The 25552-nt window shown below is 46.2% G+C and overlaps 1 protein-coding gene across 1 annotated transcript in view; it reads left to right on the top strand.

The window, feature by feature from the left end:
* The window catches only part of LOC142371232 (uncharacterized), a 10317-nt gene extending 3091 nt beyond the window's left edge, over positions 1–7226 (top strand). Inside the window, exon 2 of the mRNA XM_075453849.1 lies at positions 2879–7226. Coding sequence (XP_075309964.1) covers positions 3320–5155 — 1836 coding nt within the window. The 5' untranslated portion in view covers positions 2879–3319 and the 3' untranslated portion in view covers positions 5156–7226. The remainder of the gene's footprint in view (positions 1–2878) is intronic.
* Positions 7227–25552: the final 18326 nt, after the last annotated feature.

The following is a 25552-nucleotide window of genomic DNA, read 5'->3' as shown; positions in this document are numbered from 1 at the left end:
TTTGAACTCGGGCCACTTTTTCCAAAGCTCCCAGCCACATTTAGACTCCCGCGGTTGTGTGAGGGAGCCCAAGTTGGGATTCTTTTCCCGTGCTATCATTCCACAAGTGCCACAGAGAGCGAGCGATGACACGTGAAGCGAAGCTGTGTGTTAAACGCAAAGAGCAATCTGGGCCGGGGAAATGTGTGCAGGGGAGCGAGGCGCCGCAGCAGCTTCGCCTCGCTTCTATTTGTATATTTGAGCTGGAAAAGAGAGCGCTTCGGTGCATGCAAATGCGGTGGCCGCATTTTACGTGCCCTCTGCAGTGAGGGGCAGTTTCTGTGAGCCATTGAACCATCTTGAGAATGTAAATCTACTGTAATTGCATGGCAGAGCGAGCGAGTTACGCGTGCAGCGTTTGGGGCTGGAGCTGCGAAGGAGGATCACGGGCAACTTGTTACATGACTCGCATTCATTCGCGTGGTTAAAAATTGAGGGGCCTCGCAGAGAAAAAGGACACACACAAACGCGCAGAAAGAGAGCCTCCACTTTTAGGTAATGAAACACCAGAGGTCAGTCATGTGTCTGCCTCGCCCTGAGGAGAGATATGGAATATACGCACTCTCTGACGTCAATAAGCCTCCTTTTTGTTATGGAACGTTGTTTTTTCACCGTCTGCTTCTGACCATGTCAAGCCACTGGTTTAGCAGAAGGGAGAGGATGTCTGATATGATTGGCTGTGCCTACTGTCACCCCCCTCTTTTTGTTGTTGTTGCTATGGGTGACACATTTCTTGTATTGATGCAATACCAACACTGTTGCAACCGCCACTGCCCCCCCACCACCACCAAGCAACACTGTAATCTCATCTCAGTCTTTGTTTCAACTCTCCTCATTGATTCCCTGCACTTCTTTGTCTCTGCTCTCACCTTTTGTTGATATCCCTGCAGTGCTATGCCCTTATTCTCCACACTTCCCTCTTCTTCTTCTGCTTTTTTTTTCTTTTTCCTGCCTGATCTTCTTCAGGCAGTTCTCACTTTTTCTGTCGCCGCTCGGCTGACCTATATTCCAGCGAGGCGCACAGTGGAGGGAGCCAGACCTGTGTTTACGGAGTGCGGCCGGTTCCCCCAGTTTCTGGGTCAGTGGGACACTGAGGAAAAAAAAAAAAAAGTCTCCCTCCTCTTTTCGGTCTCACGTGCCCAACAGGCACATGTCAGAGGCTCAGATCTCAAAGGGCTTTGGCCAAGAGAGGAAAAATGACATTTTAAGAGGGCAAAAACTCAGGATCCTGCCTGGTGTTAAGTCTATCTTAAGATATACTTTTCCCAGGATCGTGAAAGGAATTGCATAACAGTGACAAATCCAGGGGAGGAGCCAAGTAAAAACTGATGCAAACATCTTGACAGATTATGGGATAAGCATTTTTGCACATGACATGCTGCTCGTGCACTTTAACCCAGAAGTGTAAATGTTGGGTAACAGGCATTTAGAGCAGCCGGTTAAAAAACACGAGACTGCTTTTGCTGTGCTTTCATGAAGCTTTTGACTCCACATGATCACTTCACTTCGACGGTTTGACCCTGTAGGCCCAGAGTCCCAGTTTTCAGAAGACAAGAACCACGAGGGAGAGTATTGTTTTTATATGATAGAATATATCATCCAATTATTCGATATGTGAATAAATTTGACCTAGATTATTGTAACATTTGGGATCACAAAGTTATGGAGATCACGTTTCATAGCAGTCACTCAACACTACAAATGGTAACAAAGTTATAGGAAGAGTCAGAGGATTGTAAAAGTCAGTACTCGAGCTCTGAAGCGCCCACCTCCATTGTTTTGAGGCAGTCTGAGCGCCCTCTGGTTTCACCAATATTAAGCCTCCTGCCTCCCTCCTTTCCGGGGGCCCTTGACCTATATTTATCGATGCCCCACCTCCCCCCCGCTGCCCCCCACACCTCCAAATCTCTCACCACAGTCCCAGCGTCTTTCTCCTTGACCTGCATTAGCGGATGCCTTTGTCTGCCTTATCTGCTCACTCTGCATCATTGATTTGGCATTGAGTTGTTTTGACGAAGACTGCTGCTACATTCCTTTGCGGATGAGCGCACAGGGGAAGGGGGGGGGGTTTCTCTGTGGAAAACTGGGCTTTCAGGTTTTTCTTTTTTTAGTGAAACACTTTAAAAACAGATCCAGGGAACCCTAGCAGGTCTGGAACTGACTCACCCTTGGCTCCGTCTGGCCCAAATACTCGTCAGGCAGGCAAAACAGAAGAGCTAATCCTTCTACAATTTGGTTTTCATGCTCTCAGCACGTCTTAGACTGATGTCATTTCTGTCGTGTAATGCTCTGTGTTTTATGTGTGCGCCTGCCTCAGCTACAGTGTGTGCAGTTTATAATTACCAGCCTTCGTTTTTTTGCTCTCAGCTGCCATAAAACTGCGCGCACAGATCTTTCAACATGTAGTACAGATGGCTTGTTTTTAAAGTCCTGGCTGGCTAAATGAAACGGGGTTTTCGGCCTTGCAGTGAACTCGTTGCCCACATTACATCACAGAAGCCAACGTCAACATGCCAGGCAGGGGGTCAGGGGTCATAGGCTGCAGACGGATCAGATCAATAGCGGGGTCAAAAGGTCAGACACTAAGGTCTTGCAGCCATTCAGATGTTGCCAGGGGCGACAAAGCCAGCAAAGGCCAGACATGCAGAAGCAGCAGAGAAAAGCTCGACCTACTCAGACGTAAAACTGATCAGTATGCATGCCGAAAGAAAAAGGCGGCGCCAACGTTTTTAAAATGCCAAAACAGAATAAGTTGTAAGTCTGATGTGAGAGTGCATATTAAAACAGCAGCGGACTGTGATGATTAACATATCTTTTTTTTCCTTCTTCTTCTGTGCAGCCTTTCATCTTGCCGTCAACGGCAGAGCGAGCAGACAGAAGGAGGGAGACAGAGCGAGCACAAGACTTCCCAAGAGACTGACATGCTGAGGTAGACGGGCCGACCTACATCCTGCTGTTTGTGTGGAGATCTAGGACACTTCTCAGAGATCTTAGCACACTGTGCTGTTCTTGTGCTTCACCTTTAACAACCGACAAAAGCCAGAGAAGCCAAAGAAATTGGAGGACTGATCTGATCCACTTACAATCTGTTGGAAGAGGATAAATGAGGGTTGCTAACGCTGAGCTTCAGCTGTTCTTTATCTTTTTGTCTTATTTGGACACTTGAGTCTCCTCCTCGTATTAGCACACCAAACTTGCAATAAACAAGCCGCACACTTTGGGGGACAGCGCGTTTTCATCACAACCCCCAGCATTTCAAGCTGGCTGCCACGAGGCAAGAATGGAAAATCTGACATCAGCTCTCAAAACATTGACCAAAAACTCAGGGGATAACCTAAACTGCAACGAGACATTCAGCAGTTATGAAGAGTCTCTTCCTTCTCTCCCGGGGACGCCGGCTCGCATGGGACGTCTCAACAAACCCAAGCCCAACCTTAGCTGCAGGCGGAAGCGGGAGTTCATATCCGATGAGAAAAAGGACGCGTCCTACTGGGAGAAACGGCGCAAGAACAACGAGGCCGCCAAGCGCTCTCGGGAGAAGCGGCGTCTCAATGACATGGTCTTGGAAAACCGCGTCATTGCACTGAATGATGAGAATGTGAGGCTCAAGACGGAGCTGCTTCAGCTGAAGCTGCGCTTTGGCCTTATAAGCACAGCCTCCTACATTGAGAAGAGCCAACAAATCAGTGTGGGCAACAACGCGGGAAATGGAGGCTCCTCCTCGTCATCCTCTAGTCAGTACTACTCCAGTGGTTACTCCAGTGGTTCTCAGGTGATGATGAACTCTGATTCCTCTGAAACTGAACAGTCCGGGCGGAGCGAGGGCCGCAGGCAGCTGGTGAAGTACTCTCCACGTGGCTCCCTGTCCGACATGTCCGACGGCTCTTCACGGGACAGCCCGGAGCCGATGCCCTTTGAGATCAAACAGGAAGGTGACAGGCTGGAGATGGACATTGCAGATGGCACCACCACCCAGATTATGTTTAACATCCACCGTGGTCTGGCCTCTGTACCCACACACCACCAGATCCAGCAGCATCAGGAGATGGATGCTGCATATCACAGCCAGCAGCAGCACCACCACCTCCTTCAGCAGCATCCGCAGCCCCATCAGGAGCCGGTCACCGCTATCAAAACTGTCGGCCAGGCTGCCCCTCACCCACCTGCTGCCCAGCGGAGCGTCATTCTGTACGGCGCCAGCAGTGCCTCCTACCCTGTGGACGCCCTGACCCGGCCGCAGGACGCCGGTCTGCAGGCAGCACAGAAGCAGGGCAGCGGCCAACTGCCGCTGTCCATCACAGAGAGCTCCACAGAGACTTTGGCCGAGGTGACAGAGCAGCTGGAGAGGAAGACATTAGACTCTCCTCCATATGAGCTGTCAGACGGCGGTAACGAGGCCAAAGAGAACCAGGCGTACAGAGAGTGCCAATTCAGCCGGCAGCAGCTGGAGCAGGAGAGCGACTCATCTGCAGAGCTCCTCGACGAGCAAGTGGACGGGGTCAACCACTCCCACCTGTACCACCACCTCCAGCAGCCCAATCAGTCATACCTTAGGGCACAAGATGAGGAACCACCCGTGCTGAGCTACGAGGGCGGGCCCAGAATTGAGGCTTATTATCAGGGCCAATCAAGCTCCTGTAGCAAAGACACATCAAGTGAATGCGAGCCCTGCAGTCCTGACAAAGAGGCCTCCACCGATGACGATGAGTTCCCCTCTTCGTCCTGCTCAGACATGGGCAGTTTCCACAACCAACATCTTTCCTGCGTCCTCCAGCCTGCCTCGCCTCTTCCCCAGTACCAAGGCTGCTCCCAGGCTCAGTGCTGGGACCCTCAGGGGGAGGTGCGGGGAACAGCGCTGCCGCACAAACTCAGACTAAAACACCGGGCCATGAGCAGCAGTGGTGGCAACTGCTCCGGCCAGGAGTCCCCGACCTCTCCTCCCTCCGCAACGCCGCCTCCCCTCCCCCAGCATCCCTATTTGTCCCTCCCACCGCCACAGAACATTAAGCGGGAGGGTCCAGGTGGAGCTTCCAAACAGGTGGCGTCGGCGGAGGGGGCAGGGAAGGAGGGCGGGGAAACGGAGGCTGGCGAACGACGAAACAAGAGGCGAGATTAGGCGACTTTCATTTTAGAACTCCTCTAAGAACTACCCTGCCATCATGCCTTTGCCCTACAATCAAATCCCTTCCTCGGCTGGGCTTTTCTACATCTCTAACGCCCCCAGTCTCACCAGAAGGATGGACATATTGTAGGGCTGTATCATATTTGTATATATTGTACAGATTTGTCATTTCTTACATCCTCTCCATACTTAGAGAAGCACTTTTGTTTATGTGATGAGAGGAGGAATGGAACCAGTTTCGGGTTTTTTCTACTTTTGTCATTTTAACAGAATCCAGCAGAGTACAACCGTTAAAGCACATTTTGGGGACTCACAAAAAAAAAAGGAATGTAGAAGAAGAAGATCGAGCTTTATCAGTACAATAAATTTGGTTCATATCCAGCTGTAGATAAACACATACACATGTGTGGCTCTCTGCCTTAACTTAAATCAAATGCAAACGTACACCGGGGACATCCCCTTGACCAAAGAAGCACCGACAGCACCAACACTACACACATTAAGTTCCATACCTCTTCCCAGACCCTACCTCTACCAACCCATACTCTCCCCAGCCGTCTCCATTATTTCACCTTTGTTTTTTGTATCTATTATAAACATATATTTTAGAAAGAAATTTTAATACAAATTCACCAACAAAAAAAAAAAACCCTGCAATGGTCTGAGGAGGATCCTGAAAGCGAGCACCCAATGACAAATCACAATTACGGCACAGCCGCACAGTCTACCGTTGCCACGGGACCCATTCAGAACGAAACATCTGTCTTTTGATTGTTAAGTTTTTGGCATTAAGCATCAGTTAATGCCCTGTTTACACAGACTCGGCTTTCCTTGTTGGAGCGCCAGCAGCACTGAACGGGGAACAACTTGTTCCCTGAGGCAGTGGCCTCATTAAAATGTTTTTATTTTTTTAAACCTTTAACCAGCCTTTAAATATTCGGTGGAATTCACCAGCTGCAGGCTATAAGCCTTTAGTTTGTGTTGGGATTTTTTTATTTTTTGTTGAGCGTTATCAACCCTACCTTGTTGTTACCATCCACTGGCCCAGTGTATTTATTTCCCTCCCCTTCAACATGCCCGTCACTGTAAAAAGAAAAGAAAAAAAGCCCACAGGAACATAGACAGAGAACGTGTACAGACCTTTTTAGATGGATGTTTGAACTTTAATGCTGGCGTGGGGATGCTCGGGCGCGAAGGCAGGAGGAATTCACACTACGGTGCACTGAGTTCACGAGGAGCTCCTCCTGCGTGAACACCTAAGAGCCCTGCGTAGCTACTGGTTTTTGGTTTTACTTCCCGGTGAATTGAGGGTTTTTGTAGTGTGACCAAACGTGGGCCTCGAAGCTCATTGGACAATCGACAAGTGAGGAAAAATAAACAAGTTTCGCCAAACCCCCCTCAAATTAGAACAAAACTTTAAATTTCTACTCTGGAGCTTCTCTCAATGTAGTGAGGGCCTTCCCCTTGTTCCCCCGTATGCCTCCACCATGCGTTTCAGGGATCGTTCATCCCCTTCGTCCCCCTTTTCGTGGCAGTTCTGCCACTGGCTTGTGATGAATTGCCTTCACTGGATTTCTAGTTTCATGTCTATGTACCATGTTTGGCTTTTTGGTGCTCGTGTATAAATGTAAAGTTTCACAAACACTGTAACGTTTTGCTTCATTGGTTTTATATCCTCTTTTTAGTCAAGGTGATGTTCCGTTTTTTTTCCTCTATACTGTGTCTTTGCTTCCTACTGACTGTGATGACATGTATTTGCCTCATTCCTCCTCCCACTCCTCACTTTTTACAGTGTGTATTAATCAGTAATGTTTGTGGGGTTTTTTTGTTTGTTTTTTTGCTGATGGTTTTATGAAAAAGACAAAGGAGGAGGGGGGAAAAAAACAAAAAAAAAGTGTGGTGTTTGGAGATGGGTGGTTGGTTGGTCCGGCTGGTGGTTACCATCCGTTTCTTTTGACAAGAATTTGTATGTAAAGACACTAATGTTCTTTGTTGAAAATGGGAGCATTTCAAGGAAAATGAAATAAAACAAAAACAATGTTGACCTGTCAACTTATCAAGAAAAGGACCTGTTTTGTTGTGCTTTCAAACCTTGCAGCCATTTAAGCTCACAATGATGGGGGGGGGGGTGCTGACGGTGAACTGATCAGCCATTTCAATTTTTCCAAGACACTCAGAGGCAGTTGTCAAAACACCAGTCACAGCCTGTACGGCCACACTTAGATGCAGGCGAGCCTGGCTCATCCTATCTGAGATGATGATCTACAAACCTTATGCCAGAATCAGCAGTTAGATAATACATTACTCACTGATTGACATAACAGGGTGACTCATCATTGCCAAGTAAACAAAATGAGTTTTTCTTTTCTAAATCTATGCTGTGTGTTATATGAAGACATGCGCCTGTAGACCATTCTGGCATTTCGGAGAAACTCAACCTTTTCAGAGAAGGCAAAAGCCCAACAGGCACACCCTGTTTTCACGGAGGAGAGACAGCCTTGTACGGCACGTACTGTTCCCCGTGGGCTACTCGCTCTTTTTTGGAACCGGGGTGGGGGGGGGCTGATCTGCAATGAGAGAAGCTCTGCGGTGACACACTGACACACTTTGCTCGGATGGGCCAGAAAACTCCCTGGCAAACTCGTCTGATGTAACACTGGCCTACTTCTCCGAGCTTAGTGCACGGAAATACCATCAAACGCAGCGCTCGTGTTAGACAGGAACGCACACGCTAGCGCAAAATCTTCCCTGCTTTTGTGAGACGAGTCGGAAGCCTTTTTGAGTTCTCTTTGCTTTTTGATAGACTCCGCGTAACCTCGAGTTTGCATGTAAAGGAACTTGGAAAATGAATCAAAATTCCCCTCCGAGACGATCCTGCTTAGTGAGGCACTTTCCCCACAAAGTTGGGGGGGGTTACTCATTTTTCTAGCATTACGAACAGGTGTGCCTCATAAGGATCCTGAATATTTATAGCAGCGGAGCAACGCAGACTGGACTGAGCAGCATAAATCTGAACTGGGAGAGTCAGCTTTCTGTGATGTGCGGGACAAAGCCGGGACAGAGCCAGTCTGAGCCTCTGATTGATGCAAGCAGCTCAACTGTCCTGCCAACCTCCTGACCAAGTCCCACAGTATTCTTTGTGCTCGCACAGAAAAGCATGTTGTGTAACCCCGTTTAAGCCCAGGTCCATGTGAAACCCCTTGTTTTTGCATTCAGTAGATTGTGCATGAACAATTAGATATAAACAAGTCAAAACTTACTGATAAACTACATTAAACTAAAACTTTTATCCCTAACTATTCCATTTATTTCAGTGCTATACTATTCATTAAGACATTGCACTATTGTTACGGTTGTGATTTTCGACTGCTCTTTAAATAATGGGGTTTCTTTTAACGTCTTTTCGCCCCCCCCCCCCCCCCCCCCCCCCCCCCCCCCCCCCCCCCCCCCCACACACACACACCAAACCAGAACGGGGGAATTTTCATGAAGGCATAAAGGGCAAAGGGAGGAGCGGCGAGGGGAGGCGGAGAGTTAACCCAGAGCACTAACTTCATCTTAGTCTGCAAACAAAGCTCCTCTTTGAGGCTGACACATCAGTGCCCTTCACAATGCTCTCAGTCACACACACGCACGCACGGTCGAGAACACAAACGCACGGACGCACGTTCCCGCATGTGCAGTGAGGAAAACGAGGTTTGGTGCTGGTGTTTAGCTTAACAGAAAATTCCTTACAGTACCTGCCACCTCAAGGGATCGCATCAAGGTGACACTCTCTGCCAGCACAGCAGAGCGTGGGCCGCATTGTGCTGCGTCTCTTATTTTTCCTCATTTGCTGCTGCTTGAATAAACAGGTCAGGAGGAAAGTAGGTCACCGTGCGCGAGACGGGAGCGGGGAGGCGAAGGGAGAGGGAAACTAAAGAGAGGCAGAGACTGTGAGAGGGTGTGGGTCGATGAAGGTTAGGGCTCCATCCATGCCACTGGTGTTTGTCTCTGGCAGCACCCAAGCTTTGGGCAAACAGAGCACAGACTCGGCTCTGTTGTTACCTGGTTCCCCTTCACAGCCTGCAGGCAAAGGGTTAGTGGAGCAGGAGAGGAGGTGGGTGGGGGGGGGCAGAGCAGAATAGAGCCGACTGACCCCGGTACTGTAGAAATCTGCTTTGTTCCCATTTTTGTTGCAGGTTGCGGGTGAGATTCGGGTAAAAGGATGGACGAATTCCGCTGCCAGCAAACTTTAAAGCACAGCCAAAACCACAAAACTCCCAATTTTCTAATATGTAATCTGTCGTTACAGCAGGTTAGAGTGGCTTTATACAATAGATGAGTGGGCTGATATGTACACAATATTTATAGCTTCTGCACACGTGCAAACAGGCTCGCACTGCCTGTTCAGATGCAAACATGAAGAGTACATACTGGATGTAAAGTTCATCAAGGGGTGACTCATACGGTTGGACTCTGCTGTTGACATGACCCGTGTCAAACACAGCAAAAGGGGCGCTGGAGGCTTTCTTCACAGTGTCTGTTAAACTTGCAGTAGGGCGCATTAGACATTGCGCAAACTGAACTTTGTTATTTTGAAGAATAATACGGTGAATTCTTTTCCTGGAAGAGAAGCAAGTTAAACAAGTCTGGGAAGATCTGGCCCGACGAGCCGGCAGCTCGAGGCTCGGAGCTCGAGGCTCGGAGCTCACTTGATGCCGTGTTGAACGGCATCGGAGGGAATGCTGTCTGATCAGAAGCAACCCCAGACAGGTTCGGGAAGGAGAGAAGAAAAGGAAAGCAGTGCCGATAAGATTTTACAACTGAATTTGATAGTGAGGGATGAGATGAAGCATTTTCTGCTCGCTGCAGTTGTTCACCTACATTCAAACTGGTCTGAAGCGGCTGCTGGAGGGAATAGAGCCGGGACAGGGAGCGGCCTGGCACAGATTTAGCTTTTGACTCACTCCAGCAGCCCCCTCCCCACATCAGACTTTCTGGATCATATATATATATAAATATATATATATATATATATATATATATATATACTACCTACACCTGCAGTGCAGTGGGATCCCCACTACTCGTGCTCCCCCTGAGCAAAGCAGCAGAGTGCAAATGCAGCAGTGAGCCGGCTGCTGTCTGGCATGAGCCACCAGGATGAGAGTTTTATCTGCAACAGCAGGCTCTGCCAGCTCCTATTAGAGCAAAGGAGGAAAACAGTCCAGAGGGAGAGACTGACGGGGAGAAAGAGGCAGGTGAGCGAACCTGAATCCGCACCAACCAGTTGAAGCTAAATTGTTTGGCGGGGATTCAGAGAATAACTGATGACGGAGGCCTAGAGGTTGCAGAGCGAGAGAGAGAGAAGGAAAACAAAGAGCTGGCTGTGTTATTTTTCTCATGGGCTTCCTTCCTGTCGGGTAACAAAGACAGCCACTAACTGCAGCGAGAGGAGGAAAAAAAAAAAACCTGAAAAATCTTCCCAGTATTACACCAAATAAAACACACACACACACACACACACAACCACCACATACACACAAATGCCAGCCACACCTGCACCGTCCTGTCAAAACAGCAGGTTGGCTCACAGAAGTGAAGTAGCAGGTGAGGGCAACTCTAATCGCACAGTTTCTTTTGTTTGTGCATTCATTGCAGTTGTAGGCACACCTCCATCAAAGTGGTGCAGCAGCAGATTCAGTTCCCCAGTAAAACACAGGTGGAGATGCTCGAGCTCATACAGCAGTGAGGCATGAAGGGGAGTGACGCAAAGGCCTTTGAAATTCCACCGTTAATCAAGAATTCACTGCACATTTTTTTTTGTAAAAGCCCCAGTTGTGCAATACTTTGGTTGAGTAAATGTGAAAAGCTTATCCAATTACATCACTAAAGCAACTGTCACAATGTGTCATCTCAAAAGGCCAACACAATATTTCAAAGAATGAAAAACATGTTGGCTGCCAGTGGTGGGGAGATAATGTTTGGATTTCACAATATCAGGACTAGATCAGGACTCTGTGATGAGACAACAGGAAAACTTTAGCATTAGGTCAATACAACCTCAGATGAACAACATCACAGGGCATGTTACATCATGTTCTTATTTATAGAACAATTACTACAACCCAGGAGTGGACGTCCAAGCAAGTTCACCCCAAGAGCTACATCTCAGACTCTACGGGCCTCAGTTAGCATGCTGAATGTTAAAGTTCATGACAGTACAGTTAGAAAAAGACTGAACAAGTATGGCCTGCTTCAAAGGGTTGCAGGAGAAAGCCTCTTCTCACTGAAAAGAACATGGCAGCACAGCTTAGGTTTGTAAAGTCGCATCTGAACAAACCACAAGACTTCTGGAACAATGTCCTTTGGACAGATGAAACCAAAGCGGAGATGTTTGGTCATAATGCCCAGCGGCACGTTTGGAGAAAACCAAAAGTCAAAGTCCAGACCTCAACCTGGTTGAAATGCTGTGGTGGGACCTCAAGAGAGCTGTGCATAAACAACTGCTGCAAACCTCAATGAAGTGAAGAAACACTGTAAAGAAGAGTGGGCCAGAATGTGAGAGACTGATACACATCATACAGAAAACAACTACCTCACGTAACTACTGCTGAAGGTGGTCCGACAAGCTGCTGAATGTTGGGGTGTTCTTAGTTTCTCACTCTCTGGTTCTGTGTTTTGGCTTCGATTGTGTTCATTGAATAGCACCGATGAAATATGTTGTGCGTTGATTGCCAATTGTAAGAGCTGGAAAGGACTTTATTATGTCCTGATAGGCCAAACCTTCCAATTGACAGAATGCATATATACTTTTTGCCATGACCGGATGATCTGAGAGAGGACATTCTTTACAATTCCAGTAACACGTTTGAACGATTTGTCATGACGTACAAAGGACACATAAGACACGGAGAAGGAATCCGTCTGGGATAAACTCCTTCAGACGATTTGTGTAAAAGTCTGCTCAGGAAAGCAGAACCGCTGTTAACATGAGGCCTGAGAGGAGTGTGCTGCTGCAGGATGGAGGCCTCGAGAAGAAGTCATAAACAACTCTGCTAATCTCATCTAAATATTGACTTGATGGCTATCAAAGGTTTTGTGACACACACACACACTGAACTATTTAATGGTGATGTGTAATGAGGATTACATTACCATGGAAGTGCGGAAGAGCTAAGTGCAAGCAGTAACATGTTTATGTATCATCATTAGAGGCCAAGCCCTCATTAAAGCATCTCCTTTGACTCGATCAGATTGTATAACTTGTGTTTCTCTTTCACATCGGCGGCAGAACCCTTCGCAGAGAGCACACGTCGGGCCGTAGATACTGTAGTGGAGGTCAGAAAGTATTCGGGGAGGTATTACACAACAGTGAGCGGCCTGCAGCCCGGAGTTATAGTTGAGTAACATACAGCTGCCTGTGTTACTTTGGGTCCTGGCAGGGCGAGCGTGGAATGTTTGTTTTGATTTCAGGGGGCTTGGCCAAGGGGGCCCAGGGAACGCAGTGTGTGTGTGTACGTGCACTGGAGAGATGTGTGTGTGTGTGTGTCTGCATGTAAGAAATGGGAGGGCGCAATCGCGGCAAATTACCCTCACTTGCCTTGTCTCTGTTTTTGTTTTCAATTCTCCATCCATGGCTGAAAATTAGGTCAACGGTCACATGGAATTTGTTCCAGCTCGCGGAGCGGCGAGAGTCAAGACATCAAAAACAGTCTTAAAGGCTTCCACAGATATGTTAGCGGCATTCAACAGCCGAGCTTTAAATCCAAGCCCCTTCAAGCTTTATGCTTTAGACTTTTTGAGCCCTTCGTGTTTTGGGTGATGATGGCCCAAAGCACGAAAGGAAGGTTTTCTATTCCCACGGAAATGGCAGTTGGCCTGTGTGTAGCGCCTGCCGTTGACTCCGGCCGCAGTGACCTTGTGGAAAGTCACCGTCGCAGGTGTTGGAGCGAATGTGCACAGGCTGCAACGTCTGACACGAGTGTTTACGGGGAGCGGCAGGAACGTTGAAACAAAGAGCTCAACAATAAGTGTCGCAGAGATAAAGTGTCGGGCTGAGAGTAAAGTCAGTGCTTGTGCTCGGCTCGAATTTCCGACTCAAGATTTGGAACTGGAGGACTTTGACCGCTAAGGGGTGATGCACATTTGAAGTGTGAGAACCAAAGATGCATAACTTCACGTGCACCGCACACACCTGTGCTGTGGCAACAACAGGCGTTTGCGTATTGGAGATGAAGGTGACAGAGAGTCAGGGGCTAAATGTTAACATGTACATAAAGACCAGCTGCAACATACGCATGTATGACCACTTCGGTTCAGGCGTTTGGGTTTCAGACGGATTCCTTTTATTAGGTCTTGGTGGGTTAAACAAAGTATTCTATGAAGTCCTTACCATTCAAAGGTTCCATTTCAAAATCAGGTGGCACAAGCTGGCAGTCAAATCAGCCTCATTTCAACAACAAAAACACACAAAAACGGTAGTTTCATTCTTATTTCACAATGGAAATGATGAGTCCATTTGTGAGACAGATTCCTGTTCAGATTTGGCATTGTATATGTGAAGCCTTTATATTTATTCTCTAACCTTGTTACGGTCTTTCAGAAAAGCCTTTAAATCAAATTACAAAATCACATGAACTAAATATAACCCGAATTCCATCCCAAAATTGGGACACGGTGAAAAAGCTAAATAAAGAGTGAAAGCAGTACCGGCAGCGTTTCTGGATCATGTTCACATATGGCTTCTTGACAGTGATCTCTGGAAGGGTTCCTGAGCCCATGCGGTGATTCCCACGACAGAATCACGGCTTTTTTTCTTTTCTTTTTTTTTTTTTTAAATCGCAGTGCTCTCTGAATCTTGTGATGATATAATTTACAGTAGATGGCAGAATATTCAAAGTATTCCCAGTTTTACGTCAAAGAACCTTATTATGGCCTGTTCCCTGCCTCTCGCCCAGTGTCAGCTGGGATCGGCATCCGGCCCCCTCGAGAATCTGAAATGGATAAAGCGGATCGGAAATTGCTCCAAAGTTCGTAGCCACGTTTTTTCTTTTAGCAGATTGCCGAATTTCTGCCCACATATACTTCTGAGAGACTCTGCCTCTCTAAGGTGCTCTTTCATACCCAATCATGGTACTAACCTGTCGCCAGTTAACATAGTACGTTACAGCGTGTTCCTCCAGCTGTTTATTTTGAGTGCCACTTACTTTTGCAGCCCTTTTGTTGCCAAACAGAGAGGCTGCTGCACTCGTTGCTGGAGGCAGTAATCTTAACACTTTTTCTGATTCAACTGAATGTTATTTCCGTCAGCTGGCAGCAACCTTTAAAGCGACAGTTGTCTCACCCGGACAGTTGCTGTTGCTATTTCAAATGATAACCAGGCAACGAGCCTGAGCAACAATCTGAAGGTCTGGCAGCAGGTGCGGAACCTGTGTACGCTGCCAGAGTCAGAACTCTTATTTGCAACATGTGGAATGGGAATTCTTCATTGAGGCGCCATAAACACATGTTTAAGGAACTTGGTCTGCCACCACAGGGGAATTCTGCTGGATGAGGCGTTTAGCCACATCTCAGAGAGTACTTTCTCAGGTTATTATCCGGTGTCACCTTCTGATGCCTGACAGACGTAGCTTCAACAAAAAAATAGATATTAGTGAATCAGTCCTTTGTGGGAATGCGGCATCGGTGTCTGAGTGCTGGAAGCAGTAAGCAGAATGTAGGTCAGCTCCTCCCGCTTTCTTCAACATGGCCCCACCTTGTTTTTACCGTTCCACCAAATAAGTTTGCAAGCGGTGGAGCCTCAGATGAACTCGGGGGGGGGGGGGGGGGGGGGGTCACTCATCAGTTGTAACAGAAACTACAGCAAAAGGCACACTAAAAAAAAAATCCAGATTTGCCCCTCCCTATATGGCTCGGTCTCTTGGCGACCCCTCCTCCCCCCCTTTTGTCCTCCTTGACTACTGAGGAATTACCTTCCTGGGTCCAAGAATTCTAACCATATACAGCAGCCTGGGAGCTCGCACACCAACGGACTAAACTGCAGTCATGTGTGTCTGCCTTTGATTCCTCCTCATCGGCCAACTGCAGGAATGTCACGTCTCTTCGGCGACCCCTCAGAAGTCTGACCGTTATACGTCAGAAAGTTTAGTTCTCTCAAGTGTTAATGCAGGGACATTCGGGACACAAACGAGGCCACCTTTTAAGGAAGAAACAAAGGTGACATCTGATCTGCGCCAGGGTGGAGGGGATTCAGAAAAACAAAGAAAAGGAGAGAGCGATGGGGCGTTTTTTACATTTCTCCCCAGACAGAAGTTTGCGAGCACAGACTCACTTTGGGGCCCCTTGGCAGCAGCTGACTACACGGCTGCTGGTGGGTGACTGCAGCCTTCCGTTATGAGTCTGCTGGTCATGCACCGGGGAAAGCACACTTTGCATCACACCACTCACAGATGGAGCACCGCAGCCATTTTTAGCTGGATGACTATGAGGACATAACAGCGAAGTTAAGTCATAGGTTAAGACTTAGCAATGGGAAAATATCACAGGGGAGGGAAATGCTTCTGAAGTAAGACTGATGAGTAAATGAGGGGAAGACGGTGAAGGGCGCTCAAACCTCCCATACATGCAGGGTCACCTTTTATATTCTAAAATAACTCAAAAGTCTGTGTATTCACTCCCAAATTCAGGCACCATAACTTGATATTGGCTAGATTTAGCCAATCCCAGCAAGATTAACACGAATCCTCCAACTTCATCGAGGCATGACTCACATATTGGGTGCGGCGGCGGTAGTTTTGCAATCAGCAGAGGGGCCTTGAGCATCACAATTGTTCACACAGGAAAGCAGATATGATGGAGGAAAGGGGGGCGAGATAAGTTTCTGACAAGGGACACCCAGTGCGATAAGTCGAATGCGGTCTGAAAACAGGGAAGCTAAACTGTGCTCTGTGGCTGCTTACGCAACTCACTGCTAAAAGGACCTCTGCACTGATCTGACTGCACTGCGACCTTTGCATCAAGATGAGATATCGGACAAACAGACAAATAAATGCAAAAATCCTGAGCTGGATTGCAGCTCGTGACCGGCTGAACTGTTTGCCTACACGATTACCCAAACATTACACCTTTTCCTACAGTCTTATTCAATTTTTCTCCATAGACAACAATGTCACCACCAATGTCATCGCTGCCTTATTGATGCTCATCTCGAGCTCACGTTGTCCGCTTCTTCCTCTCACGTTGTCATCAATCCCACGCACACATGCACGTAACCGATGCTCCTTCCTCCACACGTAAAGCCACTGAACCCACCCACTAATCTAGTTCCATCTAGTTTGTCACAAAGCAGCAGTCAATAAGCCTCAGGTGAGTGAAACCCGAGAGGATTGTGAGCGGACATTCCAGGGAGGCCGACGGAAGATTATTTCTGCGATCAAGTATCAGAAAATGACTGGGAAGGTTCAGAGGTCAAGGCTACACTAAACAAACGCCACATGAGCGGCACTCGGGGGGCCAAACAGACTAAATACATGTCCAAAGGATACCCGATACACACATCTACATACACTGCCCGTCCAAAAAATAGAAGTCACACACTCTAATATTTCATTTAGCAGGCGTTAAGATTTTTTTCTGACCACATTTCTCCCTCGAAGATGATGGTTTCCCCACTATTCTTCCAGTTTTTAATAATGCGTTAGACAGTAATTAACCCAATGATAGTAGTTTCAGCAAGTACAGAAGTCTATCGGCAGACCCCTCCCTCTCCATTCTGGGACAAGGACAGCGTTCCACTTGAATGGCCTACGCAGCTCAACCTAACTGCGCCTGTAAACTTTACATTCTAAGTAAATGAGCCCGATTTGTTTCCTCGGTAACTGTTTTCCCAGGAAGTTTAGAGTCTCAAACAACAGTTTCAAAGTCTTCTCTAACACAGCGTGAAGCTCATCTCGTGAATGAACGCAGGCCAGCTGTTTCCAAGAAGAAGGCTGCGGATCATTTTACGCTTAGTTTGTGTTTGCACTTTGCCGAAAGCATGACGGTGTCAAACGGTCTGGAAGTTCCCAGATTGGAAGGATGGCAAGACACTTTATGGAGAGCTGCTTGGTCTGTCCAAGTCGTTCGTGATATTTTCTTCCTGTTGCTTTTGGGAATGTTTAATAAAGCCAGGAATTCATTAGCTGTTGCTCCACACAGAGAGTTACTCTTGTGAATTGAGATTTTCCAACAGATCTGAATCATTTCAGCAGCAGGAACACCTGCAGTGCGCTGTTATGTCTTTGTCTTTCCGTCTTATTTTCTGTTCGCTTCATCTTCACCTCTCGGAACTCTTAAATTATTGACTATAATCCACGTAAAAAAGTCTGTGGGTCTGTTCAGTTTGCGGAAAATTAAACTATGCCGATAAACAAAGAGGTGTGTGTGTGGACGAATGTGATAAATTACACCACAGTTCAGGTCAGCCTGCATAGAGATCCGATAAAGATCTGTTTACATTCGTTCGCATGACAACCTGAACTTCTCAGCAGCCAAAACAGGACGTTTTTCTTGTTTGATGCAAAGGGTTCCACTGCAGTCTTTTTTCGGTTATAGTTACAGCATCTTTGCTCAACATGGGACCAATTCCCTCCGAGACAAAAAAAGTGGGGAAAAGGGGCTTCGATTTTACATTACATGACATTTCCTTTTTGTTCGGTCAAAGCTAATAAATGCAGTGGATGGGTAAAACTATACAGCCACATATAGCATAAATAAAGCCAACAGGCTGCGCACTCCAGGGATGAGACAACATGACTTATTACCTACAGCCATGCCAGTGGCTCCAAGGGAAGGGAATACAAAAAAAAGTGTGCAGTATTCAGCTTTAGGGTTGAGGTCATGAGATGACAAATCGCCTGAGCTCTGGGCTTTTATTCTCTGGGATTCATAAGTGTTTGGGCAACACGTGTAACAACATGTTGGTGTGCGAGGTGTGTACGGATATGATGAAGAAGGAGGGGAAAAAAAGGAAAACGGAGGAGTCATAGATGCAGAAATCTGAAATAAGTGACAGATTGTTCAGTTTATGTATGACTACAGTACATGTTTTAAAGTTCATTCATTATTACATAAAAAGAAAGTATGATTCATCTACCCAACTGCTGTGCAGTCAGATTCCAACAAACGTGCAAAGACGTGGTGGAAGCAGGTGGAGAGACGGTGCTTTTCTGACTGACATGTTTCAGGATGTGTGATTCCTTCCCACAGTGGCGATGGCTTCCTGCCTCAGACAAAGGACGTGACCATGAGCCTGGACTCCCCCCAGGCCTTCGTGCAGATCTGGTTAATTGTGCCAGCTTGTCACTTGCTCTCACACTGGCACTGTGTGTTAATCCCCAACACTCCTGCGTGTCTTCCCTCACTGACTGCAATGCGTTTAGGAAGCAGCAGCACATCACGCCGCAGAGGATGAGCGAGGAGGCCGTTCAAGAACTTTGCGCAAGAAATGAAATGAAATGGGATTAAGTGGAATGATGGCTCGAGCACCATTAATAACACATCTTAGGGAGGTACATTAACTCAGTAGAGCTGTTACTAGTCAGCAAAGCATGGGATGGAAAATTAGATTCAGGTTATTATTTCACAGAGACACTTAAACCTCAAGCTTTACAGCATTTGTTGAGGAATAAAGAACAAAGAAACTTAGAGTCCATATCAGTAGGTGTTTCTGGACCACAAGAGTCTTATTCTTGTAGTTCTTACAAATATTGAAGGCCCTCCTCTTTTTTTGTGTCCAAACTGCAGGAACTGTGGCTAATTATCGTTCATAGAACTCCTTTTATGGGATCTTTTGTAGCTCCCAAGACGAGGGGAATCATCGGTGACTAAGCTGTACGGCGTTGGATCCAAGTCTGCCATTACTACACTTAAACCTCTCTGAGATGGAGCTCAGGATGTTGCGTAAATAACTAATTAAGAAAAGAATATAACTTTCAAAGCGTCACACTGCTGATTTACCGGTCCGTCAGCGATGATCCTGATAAAAGGAGCCAGTTAGAGGTGTGTTGGGCATATGCTACTGGGTGATGGCCTCGGGGTGAACTCAGTACTTACTCAAATATTTGCTCTATTTGAATCTGATGCCAGCTACACCCTTAAAAAAAATTGAATGGCATGATCTGAGTCTATTCGCGAGTCACTGCAAATTTAGGGAATCTTTTGGACGAATGGCGTTTCATCTCTTTGAGAGACTTCAAAGGTCTGTAGAATCTACGCCGAGGATCACCGAGGGCGCACGTGATCAGGTGGCACCTTTCTAAAACATTTCAAGCTGGATTTATTTGTGTTTTCATACAGCCAAAGGTGTGGACAAGGGTAGGCAAAGAGACTTCAGGCTACAAAAACCCGCAGCTCTCTTCTGCATTGTGTCTCTAGAGCTTTCATCTACTAAGCAGAGATCCTCTATCTGACGGAGGATTTAACAGATGAAGAGGATATTACTTATTGTCAAATTGGAATTGATTCTAAATCATGTCTAAGAGTAAACATATCACTTGACAATGACATGATAGTCTAAAATTATTTCATTTCATCTCAACTCATAGAAGACAGCCCCCTGGCCTTACCACATACTGTGATTCACTTATCACTCTGTCTGAATGGTAAGTGATTCATTGTCTCACTGCAACACCCAGGTCTTTCGAGCAGCTGTGAAAATGTCTTTTGTAACAACATAGGGAGGTTTATGCACCAAAGCAGCGAGTCAATGAGCAAGAAATGATAGATAATTGTAATTAAACAACTAATAATGACCAAAAACTGCTCTGGCAGGCTTAGACAACAAATATCTGGCTGTCTGTTGGATGTTTACAGTGGGGATATTACGCTTCATCACCACTTTAGTTAGGTTAAACCATGGGAAAGTTGGTATGAATAAATCCAGACTCACTTTTGGAGGTGTCATAGCCGCTGATAATCTGCATTTTAACAGCAGGGAAAACAGAGACTAAACAGAGTACAAGAGGTTGTCAAAATGCACAGACTTCAGCATAGCCCTGTAGGAATGCGCCACTGCGACAATTTTCTGTGCATTTTGAACAAATCAGAGCTGTATTTGGACCAGTTAAAGGGAGAGTTTGGAGGTTTCTGAAGTGGGGTCGTGATGAGAGATGCAGATCAGAGACGGAGCTCAGCTCAGTTAGGGTACGGTGGAGGTTCGTCATGGCTTCTGTGCTCCGTCTTTCTAGTTCTCACACTTGCTTATGATCAATTAATCAAGTGGATTTGAAGCGCAGCACATTGCCGCTACTTACCCTCTTAATTTGAAAGCAGTTAGGGTGTAGTTATTTTTCTTCTGCATTTTGTCTTAGTTTTTCTTAATTACATAGCAAAGCGGTGTAATATATTGGGCGTTGTTGTTCATCTGAGCTTGTATTTACCTAAATTTAAGACCTGGTAGTGACCAGATGATTTTTGATCATATCCTGCTACATAAAACCTCAGTTTTAAGAATAAGAAGATATTAATATACATACGCGTAATGGGGACCAAGCTACATTTTTCTTATGCATTCTTACTTGAAATGTTTGATAACATATATATATTCGATTTGCGGCTTTTGACAGAAACCAGGAACTTTCTAGCTACGAGGCAACAGCGCAGAGCACTGTGCAGCCACGTCTGAAAAGCATTTTGCACCATTTGAGTTTCTGTTTCAGTTCAGTACGAGTGCTTTCAGCTTACCTATTACCAAAACGATTGCTATATTTCAAATTAAAGCAAACGGAACATGTCTAAGGAGAACATGTATAAGTACATGAGACTTATCTTGTTCTTACAAACCACAGGTGGGCAATATAGACAAAATCTAAGTCAGAAGAATTCCAACTGAATCATCCTTATGTCAGCTTCTAAGTATGTTAATTATTTTTATGAGAACAGTATCTGCTTCTAAGATTTGAGTCCTGCTCTCGAAAATGATTTACTGCCCTCTGTCCTACATACACGCACACACATAACTGGAATTTGTCAATGATTAATTCAGGTTGTTATCTCAACTAAAGTGTGTACTATCAGACAAGGATACACACACACACACACACACACACTCACAGGCACGTAGAGTGTATTACTGACTGAATGGTCCGGAACGCTTCTGGGAAAAGCATAAAAAAATGTGTGTGTGCTCGCTTTGATGCCACGTGAGTTGCCAGTTAAGTAGGTCAGTCAGTAAGTCAGGAGTGGCAGGGAAGGAGAGCACAAACACAGCCTAACTCCATTACCTCATACAGTGGATTAGTGTCAACAAGCCCATCCATCTGTCTAGGGCCATCCTGGTTCAAGTGACCATAAGGAGAGCGGCGCCAACTTGTATTCCTGTTCTCTTTTTTTATTTCCATGCAAAGCCGTGCAAACCAGACTAAAAAGGGGACACACACATCCAGGTGAGTGCCCAACGAAAAAAGGATGAAAGACACATATGAGCGCACGAAACGTGACGCACACAGAAGACCGTCGGGCCGGTGAAGTTCCACCTGTAGCCCTCCATGCTGAATTAGTGTGAACAGGCAGCAGACAAAAGGAGCACTTCCTGTTTCTTGTACAGTGTGTCAAAGGATGAACCGAGTTGGGAGACAATAACAATGGGAAAGCAGGGGGCTTCCTGGAGCAATAACCTCATAAACAACCCTTCAGGAAGATTCCAGCTGCTGAGGAAAACAGTCAGAAAGTGTCCTGTAGCAGTTACTGGGTTTAAGTGGGTAATAGGACTTGTGAAGTCTTGTTAATACTTGGACTGCACCGATAACAACCTGATTCTTTTTTAAGTTTGACCGCTTTTTTTTTTCTCCAGTCACGAAAAGCATCATGTGCATCGCGCCGAGAAATACAATTTTGTTTGTCCCCCGGTCAGTAAACGCATCATTTGAGAAGCTACAGCTACAGGCGACTGCTGGCGAGCAATTAATGTTAAAGTGACCGTACTGGGTCTGCATTGCTGACAACAGCCTAAAGGTGCACTGTTTCCTTCCACTGATTTTACAGAAGGGATACTTCAGTTTTTTTTTAAGTGGGGTCTCCCCTGATGAGAATTCCTCGCTCTGACTGCTGCCCACTGCATTTGTAAAGGTACGAATTACTCATAAGGGGACCGTACCGTTACTCCATTTCTGTTACATTCTGAATAAATACATCTGTCCAGGAACCTGGAGTCTCTTTGTTTTGTTTTGTTTGTTTTTTTCTTACCAGTGACAGAAAGAGAGAGAGAAGGGCCTGTGACTGCATTTGACTTTAGTTATTGGAAAGAAAATCGGAATAGTTTTTCTAGAAAATGCTAACAATCTATTCGATTGCCCACAAATATATTGTGAGTATTCAGTGCTGAAGCTCTGTGAAGTGCATGTGGAAACGTTTCTGGAAAGTTGCATTTTGCAGCACCGGTTGTCCAGAAAAACTTCTTAAACGCTCGCTGATAGTAAAAAGAAGGCGATACGACGCGGTTGCAAACACTGCACATTTAAGTCAGAGATCCTTGAGAAAAGATTAAAAAAAGAGGCGGCAAAGCAGCAGAACTGAGCACAGTGACAGAAGCTTTACAGTAAAGGCCTCCCTCCCTCCTCCCAGCCTCTCAATCCTTCCTCCTCTAATCCAAACACCTGAAGGGGGGGGGGGAGGCGGGCCGCGGGCCCCATGTGAGTGGTTGCTCACATGCAGCCAGGACTCAACGTGTTACACCAACACCTTTACTGGGAGCTGTAACGTAAAGCTGCTCCAGGCAGAGATGCCGACACGGAAACAGCACACACTAACCCACTGAGCCCTGGGCTTGGCAAAGCATGGGGTGGTCGGCAAGGAAACTGGACAGAAGGCTTTCAAAACATCAGCTGTTGTTTGCGTTTGCTGTTGCTTACATGGCATGTTAAAGGTACGCCACACGGAGCAGGAGACATGCAACCACACCATGTTGCCTGCCAGGGAGATACATGCGAGGGGTTACATTCAACAGGTTTATTGGGAGAATGCTACGTGCAGAGAGAGTGAGACAAGATCTGAGCACAAACAAAACTTTGCAGACCGAGTTTTTATTTCACAGTCTTAGCTTACTTTGTGTCTGGCTGTGACTAACATGTCTGGAGTTGTAGAGTTCTGGCAGTCAGACAAACAGGAAAGAGACTTCACTGGAATCAAACACACAGGCTGTATATCCAGAAAGCCTCAGCGAGACAGAGAGAGAGACAGAGAGAGGCGGGTTAAGCTGGGATTTCTCTGCCAGTATGTGGGTCACTGAACCTGTAACGCCAGGTTTTAAAGCGCCTGTTATGATGCTGGAAATAACAGTTAACAGTACGGCTGTGTTGGTTCAAACCCTTTTATTGCACGGTGACCTTCTACATCAGCCAAGAGCAAATAAATGTTCAGATAACAAAACCAAACATGCCTTCCTCCAATCCTGTAAACATAGGAGCTGCCGGGGGGGGGGGGGGGGGTATAAAGAATGCCTTTTTTGTCTTTTACACTTGGAAAGTAGCTTCTGGAGTCCTGCTTCGTGAGCAGCCTCTCAGATTTGATTTGACCTACTATCATCTCCTCACAAACCTGCTTTTCTACGAAGCCCTCGTACTTTCAGAGAACCTGCTGGGATTCGCGGCAAATGGCTTTCCAGCTCTTAAGCAACTCCTGCATGCACAGATTTGTGACAGTAGCTGTGGCGGGAGCAGCTGGAACATGTTTACATTCAACTGTAGAAAGACTGCTCTGAATTTCAAGCGACGGAATAAAAAAAAAGTGGGAAAAAAAAAATCAAACTGAGGTGAAATGTCAAAGAGAACAAAGCTCCTCTCTTGCATGTTTGGCCTGCTGTTTTTCAGAAGAAACTAGGCTAAAGACATCTACTTAAATCGGGGAATGAGAAAGGATGCCATTGTCCGTGAAGCAACAGCCAGAGCCGAGGAAACGGGTCGGTTCTGGGTGGAAGAGGAAAAAAAAAGGCGAGGTTCAAAGAAAGAGTGGAAGAGAGTTAGAATAAGGGGGAAGTACAGCACGTGAAGGCAGGGAGCGTGTTGTCTGAGAGCCATGTGCTGGGGTTAGGCATGTGAGTGACTGAAGCTGTTCACGTCACTGGATGACTCACTCTGGAGGAGGCGACACACACGCACACATCCTCGTTCACATACACACTAACCCACACGTATACACACGCACACACACACAGAAATCCATCAATAAAGCTAATGTGCAGAAGTACGCCTACTGTCTAAAAATAGTCGAGGGCACAAACATCGCATAAGCAACACTTGCCAACGCACTTGACACCACAAACCAGAAAAGAACAGGACAGAAAATGATCCTCCGCTCCAAGTCAACGAGGAAATAATGATAGGAAGCCAACACATCTTGAGGGGCATGTCAAACAGCTCGCCGCAGAGTCTGAAAACTGGGACACATCTGGAAAACAGGTCTCCTTTTTACATAACGTGTGCTCAAAAATAACCTGTTAATGCATACTGCCTGGCTATAACCAAAGTCATGCTCTCTTAATTATTTGTTGGACCACTGATTGCGGCACACATTCGGCGTTCCAGCTCGGGTTGCATTCACTTCTTCCCCCCAAGGTCTTGCATCAGTTATGAGAGATTTGGGCCAGTGTGTAATGTCTTTAATACAAGGCTGATATCTGTGGGAGACATTGTCAACTTGGATTACGAATTTGCCATCAACCCTAGATCCCAACGCTGCCCCAAAGGCTCGTACAGTATGCAGCCTGCATGATCAGTGCGTGAACTTTTTGCTCGTCTTGATACTGTCAGATTTTCTTCTGACCACATTTCGTTTCACCACAATCCTCCCAGAGATGAGTCATTTGTTGGACAGTTCAAGTAATTCAATTGAAGTAGTTTCAGCAATCCGAGTTTGTTTGACGGATGCAGAGCAATAATCTGTCCCTTCTGAAGCAGCGTAACATGATGTGACAGGATGTGTCTTACTTACATAACTCATGACGACAAGAGAAAGCAAAATGGTAGCGAGCCCATGTGTGGAAAATACATCAAACAGTATGAGATGGGAATTTAGCCAATTTTATCTGCAGTTTAATTCAATATATCATGCACCATCATAAATAAATGAGACAGCGTGATCTGGAATGCATTTATTCTGTTCCTCATTTTAGACAAAGACTGCCAGCCTCACTCAAGAGTGATATATATATATATATATATATATATATATATATATAAATAAAACGCGGACTGGTATTAAAATAAAACAGTATGGTCTTAGTTTTAGAACTCGGCAGAGATGAGGTCTCAAAAAGCTGCGAGGGACTTCTGCGAGCAGGATCTTTACAAAGGTGAAACCGATCTGGAACGAGCCCTACCTGCAGAGTCTGACAGGATTCTCGTTGGAAAAATAACCCGATCATCTCAGTTGAGA

Source organism: Odontesthes bonariensis, chromosome 21, assembly GCF_027942865.1.
Source record: "Odontesthes bonariensis isolate fOdoBon6 chromosome 21, fOdoBon6.hap1, whole genome shotgun sequence".
Taxonomy (NCBI): domain Eukaryota; kingdom Metazoa; phylum Chordata; class Actinopteri; order Atheriniformes; family Atherinopsidae; genus Odontesthes; species Odontesthes bonariensis.
This window is presented reverse-complemented; position numbering and strand designations above follow the sequence as displayed.